At 32.0% G+C, this 19,828-nt stretch overlaps 2 protein-coding genes across 3 annotated transcripts in view; one reads left to right on the top strand and one right to left on the bottom strand.

Moving 5' to 3' along the window:
• The window catches only part of LOC111635318 (translation initiation factor eIF-2B subunit alpha-like), a 22,232-nt gene extending 18,186 nt beyond the window's left edge, over nt 1–4,046 (bottom strand). For both annotated transcript variants that reach the window (XM_023380248.1, XM_023380247.1), the window contains exons 1-3: nt 3,894–4,046; nt 1,639–1,740; nt 1,322–1,464 (exon numbers count right to left, since the gene is read on the bottom strand). In XM_023380248.1, the coding sequence (XP_023236016.1) occupies nt 1,322–1,464; nt 1,639–1,740; nt 3,894–3,906 (258 nt within the window). In that variant the 5' untranslated portion in view covers nt 3,907–4,046. The remainder of the gene's footprint in view (nt 1–1,321; nt 1,465–1,638; nt 1,741–3,893) is intronic.
• A 4,306-nt stretch (nt 4,047–8,352) lies between these two features.
• LOC111635316 (malectin-B-like) overlaps nt 8,353–19,828 on the top strand; it is a 51,184-nt gene continuing 39,708 nt past the window's right edge. Inside the window, exon 1 of the mRNA XM_023380246.1 lies at nt 8,353–8,903. Within this exon, the coding sequence (XP_023236014.1) occupies nt 8,535–8,903 (369 nt within the window). The 5' untranslated portion in view covers nt 8,353–8,534. The remainder of the gene's footprint in view (nt 8,904–19,828) is intronic.

Below are 19,828 nucleotides of genomic sequence, written 5' to 3' on the forward strand. Positions count from 1 at the left end.
AGTACTATAATATATATCAATAAGTTAATTAAAAATAAGGTTACATTATGTTATTATATAAATTAATTAAAATTCATTACATTCATCTAACCATTAATTGACAAATTCTAGTGTTAAGATAATTTAATAATGATTAAATAACTAAAGTCAGTGAACAAAAATTGGGTTAGTACTTCAACAGAACATCATCAACACACACCAATATCCAGCAAAAGGAATAAACTTTACTACAAACATGCTCATCTATCTAAAACAGAAAACCTCAGGTTTAAGTGATAGAAAACAAAATAGAACAGCAAAATTAAAATTATTAAAGTTGGAACAGAATGTTTTTTAAAAGATCATTGAGTGGACAATTTGTGCATGTCAATTAGGTCATATTGCCAAAAGGAATCAGGCAAACTAAAACAGCACTGTCCAAGATTGAATCTGTTTCTTTGAAGTTAATCACTGTGCCTTGTATATTACATTTCAACTCTTTCTAGGTGTTTTATCTGTGACAGTTACATAACATGGTGTAAGAAGTGTGCTCTATTAAATTCTATATGGACAGCATATCTTGGCCATAGGTGGCAAGTGCCATATTAATGAGGCATTTCTTAAGGTTGTGTTGGTGCTCCTTAATCATTGTGCAGAGGCTCCTGGCAATAGCACCTATACAGAGATCTTAGATATTCTCACATAATATTTTGATGATTCAGATGAAAGATTTTCTTGAAACTTATAATAAATAATAAAATTTTTATTCTATAGTATAAGAGTATTCAATTATTTGACTAGAGTAGGGATGGCTTATGTTCCATATATGACATCTATGGTCTATATGCCAACTCCAACCTGAAAATATGTAATGTGGTCCAGTTGTTTTTCTTATTAATAAAATTAACTTTACCTGTGAACATGTATAAATGTTACAATAAATAACTCAAAAATTGTTTATGACAATTTTATTTTCCCAGCTGTTAAAGCATTTGTTTGCAGTAACATTTATTCCTTTCGTTGTGTATTGGTGTTGTGTTGTTATTTTATTAGATTAAATAACTAGTACAATCTCAGAATAAACAAGCAAATCAGGCTGAAATTTAATCATCAAAGATATACTATAACCTAAAAAGTAATTTTATATAGCAAAACATAAAACTACTTCATAGATTTTGAAGATTAGGATTTCTCAAAATCACTAAATAAATAGTAATTTTTTAAAATTTAAGCCTAATCTGTTTACTTACTTTTATTATAAGCAATGTAGTGTTGAAATTTGCTACTAAAATCATTTCATTTTTAATATAGTATATATTTTTACAAATAAAAAATTTCTTACTGCATGATCTAATTTAGCAGTTAATGTTATAAACCGAAGAAATAATTCACAGCCAGAACTGACAGTTGTTACTGATGAATCAGCAGTGGTAAGCACCTCGATTACTTTCAATAAATTCTCTCTCAATCCTAATAATGTTTCAGCTAAAAAAATATATATATATTTAAAATGTAAAAATAAATTTTCTAGTCTATATAAACAGCTGATTTTATCTAATTTAATTCATGAAATTTTTTATAAATTATCAAAAACATAAAATATTTAAAATTTAATATTCTCTTTTATGTTTAATATTTAAATCTAAAGATCAAACTTACAAGAATCTCTCTCCATAAATTCCATTAATGTTTTAAGTGCTGCAATTGCTGCTGATGAACTGGGATCGGTTTGTAAAATTTCATTGAAATAATTCAATATAGCTATAAAAACAAAGTAAAACACATTTAAATGACAATTTTTAAACAGACAAATGATTTTATTATAAATATTAGAAATTAATATTTTTGAAAATATTTGCTATTAAATCTTTTTTTAAATCTTAAATTTTAAAATTTTCATTATTTTTCTGTTAAAAAATTTTATTTGACTTCTTATTTCAATGTAAAAACTTTAAATATAGTTTGGAAAATGTTAAACTAAGAAAAATAAGTTTTGAAGAGCTAATGTTTTCCACAGACAATTTCCAAGTTATACAATAGATTCTGCTTAATTGGGTCACTGGGCAGCTGCTTAATTGGGCAGCTGTTTAACATCAAAATAAAGTTTAATATCCCCGCATTTCTTTATGCAGCGCTCAAGAAGCACTTTACAGCGAACACACTGAAACTAGTTTCTAATTGGTCAACACTGCTCGTGACGTCATTTCGGGAAGAAACCCGGGGTATCTGAGATTTGATTTTTTTCTTAAAGAAAGAAAAGCATTTACATGTAAATACCTTTTGTGTAACATTCCTACAGAAAAACACAGTTACAACAATACTTATAAAAACTGGTAGCCATAATCAATGACTATGAGACAGTAGCCTAACTAGAATCAATATTACAGGGCTAAAATTAGAACTTGCAAATCAACATTCCCCATACCACTATGGATGAAGAGAAAATTCTTAAGTATAGTATATATGTGTCAATGCATTTGTCATATTAATTATTTTTCCTGTACTTAACTGATTATTAGAAGCTAAGAGTGATCTGGGCCCTCTGGTTATGCTACTGGTGAGACTATATGCAAGTCAAATCTATAAGTTAATAAAACAAAAATTTTAACATAACAAGAATCTTCACAAGGTTGCAATGTTAAATCTCAACTTTGTTTCCTTATCACATTAACTAAAAATAAAGAAAAATGTCCAATATAGTTCAATCTGAATAATTACAAATATACAAATTTGCTAATCTTATTCAATATATTTTAACAATTTTCATTAAAATTTTCGGTTAATGTTCACCTAGGTAGCCCCAATGGCAGCACCTCTGTTATCAGAGCAACAATCATTTTCACTACTTTTTAGCAAAATTGGTGTTTTATTTCATATTTTTTACACAAGTCACACCACCCCCACAACTGTTGACCCTTCACATAATATTTGTCTCCGAAAATCATTTTAACACTATCCCCCATGCTTTGCATGTAGACATGCACTCAGTGCTCACTATCACTTGCACCTTAGCACCCAGGTGGGGGCACACCCCACACCCCCAAACTATATAACATCAAGTGCTCCATAAACAGTCAAATGGGGTACTCAAAGCTGGCACAGTCACGTGGGCTAAGTTGTAAAACATGATACCATTGGGGCTACCTAGATAAACATTGACCAAATTTTCAAATAAACAAAGAAAATGAGTATTTTTTTGTCACTGTGAATGTTTAACAATTTACAGCTATTATTGCACTTCAATAAAAAAACATTTTGACATATTAGAATAAAATGGGCTCAATTCAAGTTTTGAATGAAACAGAGTTGTTGAGCATATTCATAGGAGCAAAAGAGTCAAAGAAACCATACCTCTACAAGCAACCCTTTGCGAGTTACAGCCCCCAAAATCAAATCATGCAAAATCGCGAGTTGCATCACTCCACTTAGACTTTCACATTTAACTATTTAGCCCAAGCAACTATGCCTGTTTCGTGTAGCCAACTTGACTGTCCATGGAGTACTTGATGCTCAGGTGAGGGCAAGTTCCCACCCGGGTACTGAGATGTGAACAATAGTGAACACCAAAGTCCATGACTACGTGCAGAGCATCGGTCAAGGCAAACAACAGTGAGCCTTGACAACACAGAGCATGGGAATAGGCAGTATACCGATACATGTTAAAAACGGACTTTTGGAGGCAAATATCTCGCAAAAAGTCGCATATACAAGTACGGTACTTTTGACTTTTTTTCCCCCGTCTACGATTCTCGGGGGGTGCGAAACCTTTCATTTAGAGCTTGAATCTTACCATACGATGTTCAATTACATTGCTTTTGAATAAACCTCAGCTGATGAAATAATCTGAAACAAACTAAACATACCTTATGGCATAAATATGTTTTATTAAAAAATAAAATTAAATTAATTCTTACATTCATTATCCATTTTACAAATGTTTTTGTAGATTTTGATCTATGTCGAATTAGGTAATTATTTTTAAAACAAAACTTTAGGGTACTCGATACTTTCTTTAATACGTATAACTTGTCATTTTCCAGCCATGCTGTCTACTTGACGACATCTATATTTATGTTTCATTTTTTACAAAATACGATTTGTGAATATTCGAAACTATTAATATAACTGCGTTATTTTATTCAATTAATAATATAACAGCAATAACTTCAAATAAAAAATAAGTTATATTGTTTAATATGAAATTTTTAAAAATAATAAAATTTTCAAAATTACTGTATTTTATCCTATATTTTTATTGAAAGAAGGATAATTCATTAAAAACTGAAGTGAATGAATATTTCATTATTTAACAATATAACATTGTCGTTCGAGCGGATGTGTTACAATATTCGCCGTTTCCCGCATCTTTTTTTTCATTTCTGACTCTTTTCGCTCTTTGGGCATAAAGAAGTTTTTTAAGCAGGCTCATTATGAATTCGACCAGGCTCATACTGGGTGGCCGAGTTGGGGAGGGACCGGGCCCAACATTTATTGACGGACGTGTAAGACCACTCCCGAAAAATTCCTGGGGTTTTTTCCCATTTGAATTCGATCTCTGGTCATCCCCAGAGCCGTAGTTGCCACCCTAACCTAACCGCTTTTAATATTGTTTAAAATAATATCATTTTTATCTAGAATTATATATCCATAAAGAATAAAGCCCGTTCCGAAAAAAGATTCAAACCTGGCCTTTCTGATTGGAAAATTGGTATGTTTTATACCACAATTTGAGCTGAACGTTAACAAAAAATCATAATCAATAAATAAAAATACAAGTATTTGTGCCAGAACTTCGATTAGATTTCATCAAGTCGCAAATACTACGCTATTTGACAAATGACGGCTAAATTACTAAGGTGATTAAGGTTTCAGCCTACCTCTCTAAAACAAGCCCGTTGTTTAGAAAGTTTTATCGCTCATCTAACTAACGTACCTGTACATGTAATTTATCTTTGTTTTATCAATGTGAAATTAAAAAAAACTCGCTATTTTGTCAAAAAAATGCCTAAGAGAAAGCGTAAGAGTAGACTTAGTCAAGTAAATTCTAGATCTAAACAAATAAAAACAACTGAGACTCCTGAAAGGCTGCGAAGTCCGACTTAAGCAACATGGAGTAAGAATGGCTTTGTCAAGGGCTGCATCTCTACTCACCTTAATTCTTCAATTTCTAATTTCTCATAAAAATATTCCGTCATGCTTGACGGGAAAATTTCTAGCAGCTTCCACTATGGACCTGGTAAAACCAAGTCTGTGGAGTCGTAGATTTTTACACGTTTTACACATTTTCCCACTCCGACCAGGGGCAGACTTGTTAACAAAGTAGGCCCGAAAATTCTGACTTCATCACGTGACTTCAGAATATAAGCTTTCATAAATATACTGTAGTTCTAATAAAGATAGAACATAGAAACTTTTTTATTTCAAAGCTAAAATACTACTCTAAGTAATGACATAGTCAATATCTCTTCTCCCCTCGCGACAGGAATTTCGAAGATGTCCTTTATACACATGCTACTGTGCTAAATTTTGTTTCTTAAACTTTACTCATTCTAAAATATTAAACAATATTTCAGAACAGAATAAAGAAATTTAAATAAATTAGACGCCAACATATGCGCGCGCGCGAGCGAAGTTTCCTCTTTATTTGACATTTTTTGGGTTCGAGAGATCCCCAAACGTATAGATTTGCAAAAAACTCGGAGGGTCAAATGTGACACGATTCAAATACTTTTTCATTTTTTATATACATAACAAGTTCGAAAAATAAAAAGGAGTCGGAGTCGGGGGGATTTTTGATGACTCCGACTCCGACTCCACAGCCCTGGGTAAAACTCACGATGCTCACTGGAAGAGAGTTAAAAATTCTTTATTTTTTATTCAACAAAATTACAGGCGATGTCTTTTGACAATAATGGCCGCCTGCCTTATAACTAAAATATAAAAAAACCCACTAAAATACAACAATCACAAAAGGTAACAAAATTCAATGAAAATATAAAATTTTTTGCAGTGAAATTTATGACTAATACAGGTAACCCCCGTATAACACGGCACTTCTATAGCACGGATTCGCTCTAACACGGTTCGAGAATTGGTACCATCCCCCGTATAACACGGTACTTTTATAGCACGGATTCACACTGACACGGTTCGAGAATTAGGTACAACCCTCGTACAACATGAAATGTAATAAATTTTTACATACTTAAGTACTAATAGTTCACGAAAATTATTATTTTCGTGAACTATTAGTACTTAAGTATGTAAATTTTCTCTTCTCGCCTTCTGTCGATACACGTGGTCCTTCTCGAAACTTGTTTCAATGTTGCCAGATCGCGACGCTTCTGCTTCTGATGTTGCCGAATGTTTTTCCCTTATTCCATACTTGCTTTATTCTTCATAAGTGCTTAGCACCATATAAGGAAATTTATAAAGACCTTTTAACTAGAAGCAAGCAATCTAAAATTACATACATTTTGCAAAAGGTAAAGCATGGATCTGAAGATAATGCAGAAAAATGCTCAGAGGATAAGGATAACTTGCCAAAAAGAAAACGCTCTCGGTTAATTAATAGTGTTTTTAGTGATGACGAAGAAAACATTGTTTAATTTATATTAATATGTATCACTTAAAAAAATTTTAATGAAGATATTTATCTTAATTATGAAAATATACTAGCATGTTTTTTAATTTTTGGAACCTAACCCTCCTTTTCGTATTAGTTCTTTGTTTCGTATAACACGGATTCGCATAACACGGCAATTTTTTGGAACGTAACTACCGTGTTATACGGGGGTTACCTGTACTAATTAGTGAATGATAAGTGTGATAATTTATTGAGAAGAAAGAAAATCTTACCAATTCCATTGTTGAGTTTAATAAACGGGTAATTAAAATTGGAAAAACTACTCAGTTAAATTAGAAATTTTTATATTTTTGTGAATTCAATGTTTTATATATGTTCTTAATAATGTTTTTATTTGTATTTTATTTTAAGTTAATCTTGTAAAGATAAAAGTTATTATAGTCGTATTATAAGCATTGAAAAATGTCACACATAGCCAATTAGAATCAGTTTCAATTATTAAATGTGACTTATATTCTGCCAATCATACAAGTCTAAAATCGCACTCTAGCAAACCGGAATTTCTGGTTATTTCTCTTTCGCTTTAAAGATTTGATTGAGGATTTAAAGTCCTTAAAGCACGTCTTCATTTAAATTTGCATATACAGTACAGTATTTTGACAGTATATAGTGATGTAGCGGCCGGATGGGCGAGCGGTCAAGGTGGCAGCCTACCGCCTTGAGGGACCCGGGCTCGAATCCGAACGGGTCCCTCAAGTCCGTTCGGATATGTCGGGCCCCGTCCCTCACCACCCGGCAGCCCCATAGTGGGCCTAGCCGAAACCGTAATGGGCTTGCAAAAAGAGGCCCTCTTAGTGCCCACAGGGCGGAAAGAGTTAAAAAAGAAAAAAGTACATAGATATTAAATATTTTCCTAATTACTTTTTCGTTTATATCGTTGAGATGAAAATGATTTCTACTCCAAACGATAACAATAGGCGGCATACATATTCGGTTCTGTTATAGTGCAATTCTATTTTGCCTTTTAATATTCAATTTTTTAAAATGATTTTTAAATTAAAACTTTACATTCTGTAATTTTTTATCCCAAGTATCTGTCTCGCACATGACCAATCGACGCAATTATTTTAAAATTATTCTTTGTTTTTTAACAAAATGGTTCATTTTTTCGTTTATGAAGTGTTGTTTGCTTCACACTGCTTTTTATGTTGTAGACGTAATTAATAAAATAATGTTCCGTAACTCGTTCTATGCTTTATTCCTTAGTACAATTAAGGGAGTCGATCGGAAATACGCGTTACGTAATTTTGGGGTTGATTATGTGTAACAGGTTACGGAGCGTTACAGGAAGTGGATGGTAGTTGAATATAAAAATAGCGTTACATAATTTATGAACGATCTCATACAGCTAATGATTCCTGGAGACCCTTACAATTATTTAACTGTAAGGTAAACAAATACAATCCAAACTGAAACATAAAAGGAATTTATTAGACTATAATATACACATATTATAGTCTTAGTGACGTGACGTGATGGCGCCGCGCCTGTTAGTAGATTTAAATGGTGAATGAAGTACTGTACTGTACTGTACCGTGAAATACCGTGTAGGAAAATGGTATTTTATAAAAATATTTTAAAAATACTCTTTAAACTTTACTTTAAGAAAATATTAGTTAACTTCCCTGAAGATAATTTTTGGTAAGCAAAAAGCTTTTATTAATAGTTTATTAATTAAAATAAAAAATTAAAATTAAAATTTATAAAATATGAACGACAGGGAGCGCTTTATCGCAGCGTGTTCGTAAGTTCCGTTAAGCAGCATTTTCAATGTTGCCGAGTAACGCTATCTTTTCGCGGGCTTTAAAACGCCTTTTCTTATTACTACCATCAATAACATTATGGTAAACATTCCCATTGAATAGTGTAATATTTACTTTTTTCATTTTTAGTACTATAATTATTTTCGATGAAGTCCTTCCATTTTATTCAAGTAACTATCGAACTGTTGTTTAACGTCTTATGTGTGCTTCAGTTGGTGGACGTGGCTTTCGGCATAGGTGAAGTTATCTATGCCATCAATTGCGGTGGAGAAGTACACGTCGATGGTCATGGAATACATTATCGTCGTGATCCTTTGCATGGTAAAGTTGGGACTGCTTCTGATTATGGAAAACAGTTAATTATAAGCAGAGTTCCCAGATCAGATCAGATATTGTACCAGACTGAAAGATATCATCATATGACTTTCGGTTATGAGATACCTGTCAACAAAGATGGGGATTATGTGTTAATTTTGAAATTTTGTGAAGTTTATTTTTCTTCCCCTGGAATGAAGGTAATGTTTTTTTTTTTTTTTCAGATATTTCCTATAAGCTAGCCTGCTTCTAACTGTTAACATATAATATACATTATAAGTGATTTAAATTATAAAAACTTCAAAACTACTCAATGGTAACTGAATTTATTTCAGCTAACTTAACAGTAACCAGCTCTAAGTTAATGCAAACTATTTAAAATAAGAAAACCAATTTTTTTTAATTAAAAGAAAAAAAAACCTTAAAATTTGTTTTTGAATTAGACATATTTTATCAACACCTTACTTTTAATAAAATAAAATATAGATGATTGTATGGAATTCAGTTTACAAGCTTACAGTATCATATGTTTGCGGATTTTATTTACTTTTAAATTTATGAAAAATAATTTTTGATTTTTCAGGAATGATCTGTATAAAACAAATGTTTCTTTAGTAAATAATAATCAGTTTACAGCATTGTTTCTTCATTTTCATTTATCAATATTGCAGAAATACTTTTCTGTAATATTGATAAATAATATTTTCATTGATATATATGAAATAATAGGTTGAATATTAAGTTTGACTTTATTATTCATATACTCAGAAAATAATCTATTGCAATAATTCAGTTTTTATTTAATAATGTTTCAAGCCATATTATATTTCTTTTAACTATTTCTGTAAGAGAATGAGAAATAAAAACAATTGTTCAAAATGTAGGTTAAATAATTGAAAAGTATTGCCATGTCAGAAAAGTAAAAAATCAAGTAATGTATGTTAACTTTTTGCAGTATTTTTTTTTTATATAAAGAAAATTTATTACACTTATCTAAATATAAAAAGAGAGTCCATGAAAAAATAAAATTATTTTTGGAAGACTTATATAAGAAGCAATTAAGATAGTTGAGTGTGAATAGAAGCTTTTACCTTTGTGGGTATTATATCAATTCATGCTATTATTGAATTAATGAATGAATGAAGTTTTTTTATGGCAAAAAATTTTTAATTTAAAAAGTTTTTTATTAACCATAAGAATTCAAATGAAATTTGAAACTTAATTAATTTTAGTCCATGTTAATTTTAGAATAAATTTAGCTAAAACAATTAATTCAGTTCCTAAAATTGCTATACTATTCTTGACCTTTAAGAATTAATTTCAGTTTTATTGGAAATAATTTCCATTCTAATAAGATTATAGGTTAAAACACTTGCAATTTCAGAGAAATTAATTTTTAAAGTTTGAGTTTTCCATGTTTTAAAATGGCAAACTAGGATTATATTATTTTTAAAAAAATTCAAACATACCTCAACTTAGGTTAATAAAATGAGAATTTAACATGAGTAAGTAATATACAGATTTACTGAACAATATAATAGAAAAAAACGTTTTATTTAATTAATAATAAATTAACATACAAGTATAAACATAATCAAAATGCTGCTAATAGTGATCAAGAAATCACAGAAATATTATGGTGAAACATTTTTTGAAATGATTTTATATCTTATTATCAGATTAAAATTAAAGAACAAATGTTTGAATTAGTTGTGTTCTATGTGATAGATTTATTCTTTTATTTTTGACTGATACATAAATTATCTCAAAAAGATTTTAGCATATTATGATTTTTAAGTCTACCATATTAAACTGTAAAATCATCAGAAATTTTAAAAATTACTAAGTACAGAGTATAAAGTAGAAAAAACATAAGTTAATCTGATAAAAGGAATAAATTGGTGGTAACATAACTACTAAAAAATTTTTATACTTTCATAACAGAGAAATATTAACAAAGTTCTTTAAAATTTTAAAAATATAATTTTGTCAAGTAAATAGAAATGAATAAAATTGAATTAAACAGTATAATTTATATTAGGATGTGGACATAAGCAGCAGCTGTTAGTTTATTGATAGTAAACATGTAATAAATATGATATACTAGCTAGTTTTACATGTATATGATAATAATTCCTAGATGATATTCTTATCTCTGCTTATGAGTAGGAAAAAGAATAATATATAGGAATTTCTATTTTCTAATTATAATTCCTATGTAGCTTCATTCTTATTTGTGGCAATTTGACAGTTTGAAGGTTTCACATTGTTTTGCAATGCCCTCTACATATATATAGTTATTTTTTAATAGTTCTTTATATAAATAATATTAGTTTCATATATAGATGGTGCAGAAATATTTTACTTTTTTGAGATTTTAGATTTTTTTGGTAATGTACTGGATATTGTCTATCAATATTGTTTTGTTTTAAAAAAAAAATCCTTATGGCAGCTGCTATTTCGTTGTGAATGTGTCTCTTTAATCCGATCAATTCCGTTCGGTACACTATCATATACAGCTTTCAGGTTAGGTACTTGTTTTATTGGTTTGTCATATGCATTTCGGACTTATTTGTATTTTAAGTCCCTCTTCAGTTCAAAAATACAAACTCAGGTTCTGTTTTTTAAAAAACCTTGGTGTATAACTGGTAACGTTGGAAAGAGTTTAAAAAATATAGCCATTTAAAAACACTTCAAATACATATTCACATTAATACGGGTGAACTTTTTACAATTGTTCTTAAAAACTTTTATAATTACAACCTTTAAAACAATGTGTATGTTCTACAATGAAATGTTGCAGCAATAATGAACTTTTTACAAGTTCATTATTGCTAATAACACGTGGTATATTACCATTAACACATTCTCAAGAGAATACATCTACACTTTTACAATATGTTTCCTTTATTTTATGTCACAAGACAATACAAACCTTTTTTGAATAATATATTTAGTTTTATATCTTTTTTATATTTATAGTTACTTGCTATTCCTTTATATGGGTTTTTTTTTATATTTATACAAGTTACCTGCGTCTACAATATTTAAGCATTTAATTCTAAGAGAGAGTGAGACCAATGTAGCTTTATTGTATTAGATGAGAAATATGTTTATGTCCTAATGTAGATTATATTTTTATTTGCTATATATCTTTTCTTTTCAAAACATTTAAAATAAAGAGAAATACATCCAGGTAATCCTGGATATATAACTCTTTCCATCCACATTGTACTATGTTCTAGCCACGTAACAATCACCATCTGTATCTTGCATTTCTTGAGTAGCAAATCAGATAAATATAAAAACTATGTAAAGCAACTAGCAACTAGTGCATCTAAAATTTTTAATACAGAAACACTTTTGGAATATAATTCTACTGTTAATTTACTTTAAGCTTAAAGAAATGAAGATAAATGTATCTTCACTTCTTTATTCTGTTAACTTCATAAATGTAGTTAACAGGCTAACTGATTTGCCTTTCTTCCAGATTTATCAAATTGATCTTTTAATGCAATTATGAATATGAACATCCAGACAAGAAGCAACAATCATGAAGTGTCTTCAAACTTTCAGTTTTTCTGTATAAAACTTCTAGACTCTGGTATAAGTTATATTTTGAATTTATTTAGTGTACTAATTGCACTTTGCTATAACAAAGATATCAGATAATAATTCAGACTAGAGTTTCTCAAACTTTTTCCTACTGTTTTCAGAGCTTAAAATTTTTGTGCCAGTCTTTCTAAATTCACAATTATTTTCCAATTATTATTATAGCAAGAATAATTAAAAATAATAATATATTATATAATAATGTCATATTAAATGATTGTAGTTTTCCAAACAAAGTATATAATCCAACCCTGTTTATATGTTTCTCAATAGTTGTTTTTCACAGTTATACAAGGTCTGTTCAAAAAGTATCAGACCTTTTTTTTCCGCGTAAACCAATGATGCGCAGGAGGCCTCTTTCGGTGGAGTTGTAAAGGGGACAGTCATACACAGCCCTGAATTTTTTCCCGCCTGCAGGAAGCGTCAATCGTTGGCAATCAGCCTATGAGTGAGGTCATGTAGCGTGCTCTCGTCGGATTCCACTAAGCTGGAAAATGACTGAACAACGTGAGCAGCAATATTACATCAAATTTTGCCAAAAACCTTGGCGATACCCGAGTGTAAACCATTCGCAAGATTCAGCAGGCTTTCGGGGACGATCCTCGAGGCCAAAAAAAGCGTGGCAGGTCCGCAGCGATATCAAAGGTCATGTTGACAGTTTTTTCGACTCTCGTGGGGTGGTGTGTCGTGAGTACGCACCACAAGGCCAAACCATCGCAAAGGAGTACTACCAGGAGGTCCTTTGTCATCTTTCCGATACAGTGTGACGCAAACGACCGGATCTGTGGTCGTTTGCGTCACACTGGCAGCTCCATCGTGATAATGCATCCGCCCATTCTGTGCATCTGATTCGGGCTTTCGTCGCCAAACACAATACTCCTGTGGTTCGTCACGCTCCGTACTCTCTCCACATGGCTTCGTGTGACCTTTGGCTATTTCCCAAGCTGAAAATGCCGCTAAAAGGAACCCGAATTTAGCCGAGAGAAGACATCGTACAGAATGCGACGGACCGGCTGATGGCCATTCCTAAAGATGCGTTCCAGCAGTTTCCAGCAATGGCAGGAATGCTGGGAAAAGTGTATACACTACCAAGGAGACTACTTTGAAGGGGATTAGGGTTTTGTACCTCAAAGTCAATAAATTAATTTTTGCCGACCAAAGGTCTGATACTTTTTGAACAGACCTTGTATGTTAGAAATTTTCCATATCTTCTTTCTCAATTATAAAACATTTCAGTTATATTTTTGGTACTCTACAACACTTTTCTCTCACATAAGCTTTATTCACTTTCAAAAGAAAATACTTTTTTAAAACAATTACTTAAAAAAGTGAAACAGCAATTATATATTATTCACTTATGGTTAGTTAACACTGACAGTGAATTGCCAGCATATGCAAAAAGCTGAGCAAATAATACATAGTGTGATGCTGTTTGTGATGAATTTTCTGTTTAGAAAATCACTTGCCCCGTCCATGTTGAAAATTTTCACTTTTTACTTTTCCAGTATGAACCAATTTCACTATGTGAGCAAAACTTGCTTTCTAAGTTTCTCATTTGTTTTCACTATTTGTTGTCAGTGTGAACTAACCTTTAAACTGGTTGTTCTTTCTTTCAAATGATGGGAGTTTCAGTAGGATACAACTCATGTCACATACTTTATCAGTAATGCTTGAGAGAAGTGTGAGAAATAAGCTTTAATCAATTCACAATTGTTACAGTCACTGTATGTGTAGTTATATAGTAGTAGGAAAAGCACAGTTGGCATCAGTAGTGCCCCTTATGTTATTCCTAGTGAGGAAAATCAGTGATTCATCAGAGAAAAAGAAAATGCAGAAGTCTATAATTGAAAACAATGTGAGATTACAAGGGCTCAGGGTCAATACCCTACTTGCCTCTTACACGTTCGTAAAACTCACCCACTTTGTCTTTTGGGTGGCTTTTTATTGAGGGGCGAGGGGGTGAGAAAGTCGGCAGGTGTCCATGGTTTGGAGTGACAGGAGACAGGTTTAACAAATAATGAAATAAAGATTTATTATACAGCTAACACAAAAATACAGGACGCTACACAGAGTTAAATACATATACGAGGTCTGTTCAAAAAGTATCGGACTTTTATTTTTTCCGCGTAAACCAATGATGCGCAGGAGGCCTCTTTCGGTGGAGTTGTAAAGGGGACAGTCATGCACAGCCCTGAATTTTTCCTGCCTGCAGGAAGCGTTAGTCGTTGGCAGTCGGCCTATGAGTGAGGACATGTAGCGAGCTCTCGTCGGATTCCACTAAGTTGGGAAATGACTGAACAGCGTTAGCAGTGATATTACATCAAATTTTGCCAAAAACCTTAGCGCTACCCAAGCGTAAACCATTTGCAAGATTCAGTAGACTTTCGGGGACGATCGAGGCCAAAAAAGGTGTGGCAGGTCTGCAGCAATATCAAGGTTATGTTGACAGTATTTTCGACTCTCGTGGGGTGGTGTATTGTGAGTACGCACTACAAGGCCAAACCATTGCAAAGGAGTACTACCAGGAGGTCCTTCGTTGTCTTTCCAATGCTGTGCGACGCAAACGACCGGATCTGTGGTCGATCAAAACTTGGCAGCTCCATCGTGATAATGCATCCGCCCATTCTGCGCATCTGATTCGGGCTTTCGTCGCCAAACACAATACTCCTGTGGTTCGTCACGCTCCGTACTCTCTCCACATGGCTCCGTGTGACCTTTGGCTATTTCCCAAGCTGAAAATGCCGCTAAAAGGAACCCGAATTTAGCCGAGAGAAGACATCGTGCAGAATGCGACGGACCGGCTGATGGCCATTCCTAAAGATGCGTTCCAGCAGTTTCCAGCAATGGCAGGAATGCTGGGAAAAGTGTATACACTACCAAGGAGACTACTTTGAAGGGGATTAGGGTTTTGTACCTCAAAGTCAATAAATTAATTTTTGCCGACCAAAGGTCTGATACTTTTTGAACAGACCTCATATCTCTAGGTTATATAGGCTAGATGTGATTAACATAAGATTACAAAGTCTATGATTGACAATTGCTTAGTCTATTCTATGACAACTATGTCTATTTCCATTACGAGAGACAGAGTTTGCAGTCCTCTGATAGTTACCTCTAAAGTGGAGGAGTGCTATATGTGGTGATAACAGTTCTTTATGGAAGCGTTAGGCGTCAATGTCTTCTACCAGTGTCTTTTCCGAGGACTAGGTCGAGTCCATTGCATGGAGGTGCGGGAGACGGGGAACCACTAAGACCAAATATAACTTCCATGTGCGAACTCTCGAGCTTCTGGTGGCTCACACCTTTTATATGATTGTTCTGGGAGATCTAACACATGATCGACCTTTGTTGGAGATAACGGTGCAATCTTGACAGCCACTTGTCAACTTTCTCACTGACTTGTTACTACAACCGGTGACCTCTGATCTAATTTCTACCTCTCTGTTTTTTCTAACAAAGATGTTTACATTTTGAAAACAATTAACACTAATTTTTGATTTTAAGTGCCCTGTAAAAATCCGCAGGATCACAACAATCCAAATGAAATAAAGGCAACATTGCAATGCAATAGTTAAATTTATTGATTACCAGTTAATTCATGTTGCACTGTACTTTTATGATGCTACATTCATTCTGAAAACAATTCAAATATAGTTTCACTTGTACATTTATTTCACTTATACAATATTTTTCCAGTTTCCTCAAAAAATGTATAAAAGGGATTTGACTATACTTTAAAATTGTTGAAACTGAAGTATTCTGCTGATTTAATTAGAATTGACTTAAATTACTGCTGAGTTTTAGTTCTGGATGAAAAGAATTGGCCCAGAAAGGGACTTGAACCTGCAACTTCTGCTTACTGTTCCAGTTAGTGCCATGGGTAACCATTACGGTTATATCTAAATTATTAATAGTTCTGGAGGTGAAGATCAGACAGAGGTCCAGGTAATATAACTTGCTGCATGCATCTGCTTGACAAGCTGTAGTTGCAAGTTTACCAACGAGACTACTTTGAAGGGGATTAGGGTTTTGTACCTCAAAATCAATAAATGTATTTTTGCCAACCAAAGGTCCGATACTTTTTGAACAGACCTCATATCTCTAGGTTATATAGGCTAGATATGATTAACATAAGATTACAAAGTCTATGATTGACAATTGCTTAGTCTATTCTATGACAACTATGTCTATTTCCATTACGAGAGACAGAGTTTGCAGTCCTCTGATAGTTACCTCTAAAGTGGAGGAGTGCTATATGTGGTGATAACAGTTCTTTATGGAAGCGTTAGGCGTTGTCAATGTCTTCTACCAGTGTCTTTTCCAAGGACTAGGTCGAGTCCATTGCATGGAGGTGCGAGAGACGGGGAACCACTAAGACCAAATATAACTTCCATGTGCGAACTCTCGAGCTTCTGGTGGCTCACACCTTTTATATGATTGTTCTGGGAGATCTAACACATGATCGACCTTTGTTGGAGATAACGGTGCAATCTTGACAGCCACTTGTCAACTTTCTCACTGACTTGTTACTACAACCGGTGACCTCTGATCTAATTTCTACCTCTCTGTTTTTTCTAACAAAGATGTTTACATTTTGAAAACAATTAACACTAATTTTTGATTTTAAGTGCCCTGTAAAAATCCGCAGGATCACAACAATCCAAATGAAATAAAGGCAACATTGCAATGCAATAGTTAAATTTATTGATTACCAGTTAATTCATGTTGCACTGTACTTTTATGATGCTACATTCATTCTGAAAACAATTCAAATATAGTTTCACTTGTACATTTATTTCACTTATACAATATTTTTCCAGTTTCCTCAAAAAATGTATAAAAGGGATTTGACTATACTTTAAAATTGTTGAAACTGAAGTATTCTGCTGATTTAATTAGAATTGACTTAAATTACTGCTGAGTTTTAGTTCTGGATGAAAAGAATTGGCCCAGAAAGGGACTTGAACCTGCAACTTCTGCTTACTGTTCCAGTTAGTGCCATGGGTAACCATTACAGTTATATCTAAATTATTAATAGTTCTGGAGGTGAAGATCAGACAGAGGTCCAGGTAATATAACTTGCTGCATGCATCTGCTTGACAAGCTGTAGTTGCAAGTTCAAGTTCTTCTCTGGGCCAATTCTTTTCTTCCAGAACTTTCTAAATTAATGAAATTAAATATTAATTTATAATTATTAATTTTATCAAGAGACAGCAGCATAACAACCTTCCTCTATGCAAAATTACTTATTATTTAATTATTAAATAGTTGTCATAATATAGCCCAATATATAATGGAGCAGATCGTTTGGCTTTAATCAAAAATTGGGTTAATGGGTGTTTATATTTTGTTTTATGGATGATATAAATATGGAGTTGCTTATCAACCAAGAACTGAAATTTAAATTTTTTTTGTCATCCAATAATAAAAGCACATTCATATATAAATATACAATATACATATATATTTATACTATAAATATTGATATAATAAAAGTTTCTTTTTCAGTTAGTGGAATAGATATAAAATAATAAAATACTGTCTCAGAAACCAAAACGTCAGCAGAAATGGTCAAAAATTCACATTAGCAAATGTTTACTCCATATTAAAGGGAGATCTTTAGTCTCTTAACATTCTAAATCCAAACTGGACAGATACAGATTTAGAATGTTGGTTTTTGTGACAGTAGTTTATTTCAGTATAACCAGTTTTTAGCAGTCATTATTTAGATATAAAATAATTTTTTAAAATTTACATATTATATATTATATAAAATATAGTACTTTCAGGTGAAAACCCATTATTAGATAAATTATGAATTAAAGAAAAATGGAAAAGAACACAAACTCTGTTAATCATACAACAGTTTGAAATTGCAGAAAATGTTCTGATGAAACTATTTTTATATAAGATTCAAGTTAATCATATTTTTACATGATTATAGTAGGGTTACCATAGTTTTTTTTTTTTTAATTCATAACATACCCAAAGATGGGTTTTCACCTTAAAATAACTTTCATATTTTTAGATTCAAATATTCATTACGGTTAAAATGGTAGATGGTAATTTTATACAAAAAAATAGAAGAAAGTAAGTCTTCTTTCATAGGGACAACCTTTTATTATGCCTCTTAATTTTTTTTAATTATTGGCTTATCACTGGCTTATAACAAACAAATTTCAAAATTTTCTGGTAATTTTTTTTTAATTCCTACCATTTGAGGAGAGGTTGGGGTTGAGGGCAGTAGCTCTAATGATGAGCATTATTTTATATCCACAATTCAATTTCTCAGACAAGTTCTTACTATCTTTGAGAATTATGGATTCTCCAAATAGACATAGGACAGTTGCCAGATCCAGCAATTTCTTGCCAATTGAGCTAACTTTGAAGAAAATTAATGGCACTTTTTATGTCTATATTGCAATATTTAATAAGCAAAAAATTTGTTTATTAAAAACATTTATTTCTGACTTTTTATTCTCTAACTACAGATTTTTGACATTAAAAGCCAAAGTGTTACACTTAAGGCTGTTATGTTACAAAATGCTTCTTTGTAACATAACAGTCATCGTTTGCAACTTTTACATAAGTATTTGCATGAGCCTTGGCTGATTTCTGACAATACTTTCAAGAGTATGACAGTCTACGGTGTCATTATAAAATGTTTATAATGGAAGTGTGAAGTTAAACAAGTATCATACATCTTAGTTCTTCCATACTTTATTAAGCAAGTTTATTTCTAAATGTATTTTTATACTTGTGAAGTCATAACTGAACATTTGTTGTTGTTCTAAAAAAAAACATTTGTGAGAACTTAACTTTTTAAGAGTTTACATTAAAAAAGGGAGGAAAAAACAATGTGGTAAATTCCTTTTTGAATAGTTGTAATCACTGGTTTTATATATGATTGGATGTAATAATTTACACTGGCTTTTTATGTGCTTATGTATAACCAACTGTATTTTATCTTACAAGAAGTTTTTGTAACCTTTTGTTGAAGAGGTGCAGTAGTTTGAAATGCTGAATAACTAGCATACAGATCCATGTTACAATAAATATCTGAAAAATGATTATTGTCCTCTAGTTTTTTGTGTGTTCCTTCTCCTTGATTTAACATGTCCTTAAATGAACTAAGATTCTCATAAACATTTTTTTTAGAATACAGTAGACCCCCATAGCATGGTAGATACGTTCTGTTTTATATGAATTCTGTGTTTTACGAGTCACTTAAATACATAGAGCCAATCACAGCCCAGCACATGTGCAATTTAGGGACTACGGCTATTTGAAAGGTTTTCTTCCATAAAATTAATCGATTCTAGACTAATTTGACTCAACATTTCCAAAACACATAATTTTTTGGGAATAATCCATATAAACTACCTTATAAACAAAAAATTATAGGATTACTTACCAAGTGTGCACTGTTCAATGACGCCATTGCTTAAGCTTGTTTCCGTTGTGGAGTGCTGCTCATTTATACTCAACAGTTTGTGAAAAATCTGCTATTGGT

Source organism: Centruroides sculpturatus, unplaced genomic scaffold (genome assembly GCF_000671375.1).
Source record: "Centruroides sculpturatus isolate CEXI.00-Female unplaced genomic scaffold, Cexi_2.0 scaffold851, whole genome shotgun sequence".
NCBI lineage: Eukaryota > Metazoa > Arthropoda > Arachnida > Scorpiones > Buthidae > Centruroides > Centruroides sculpturatus.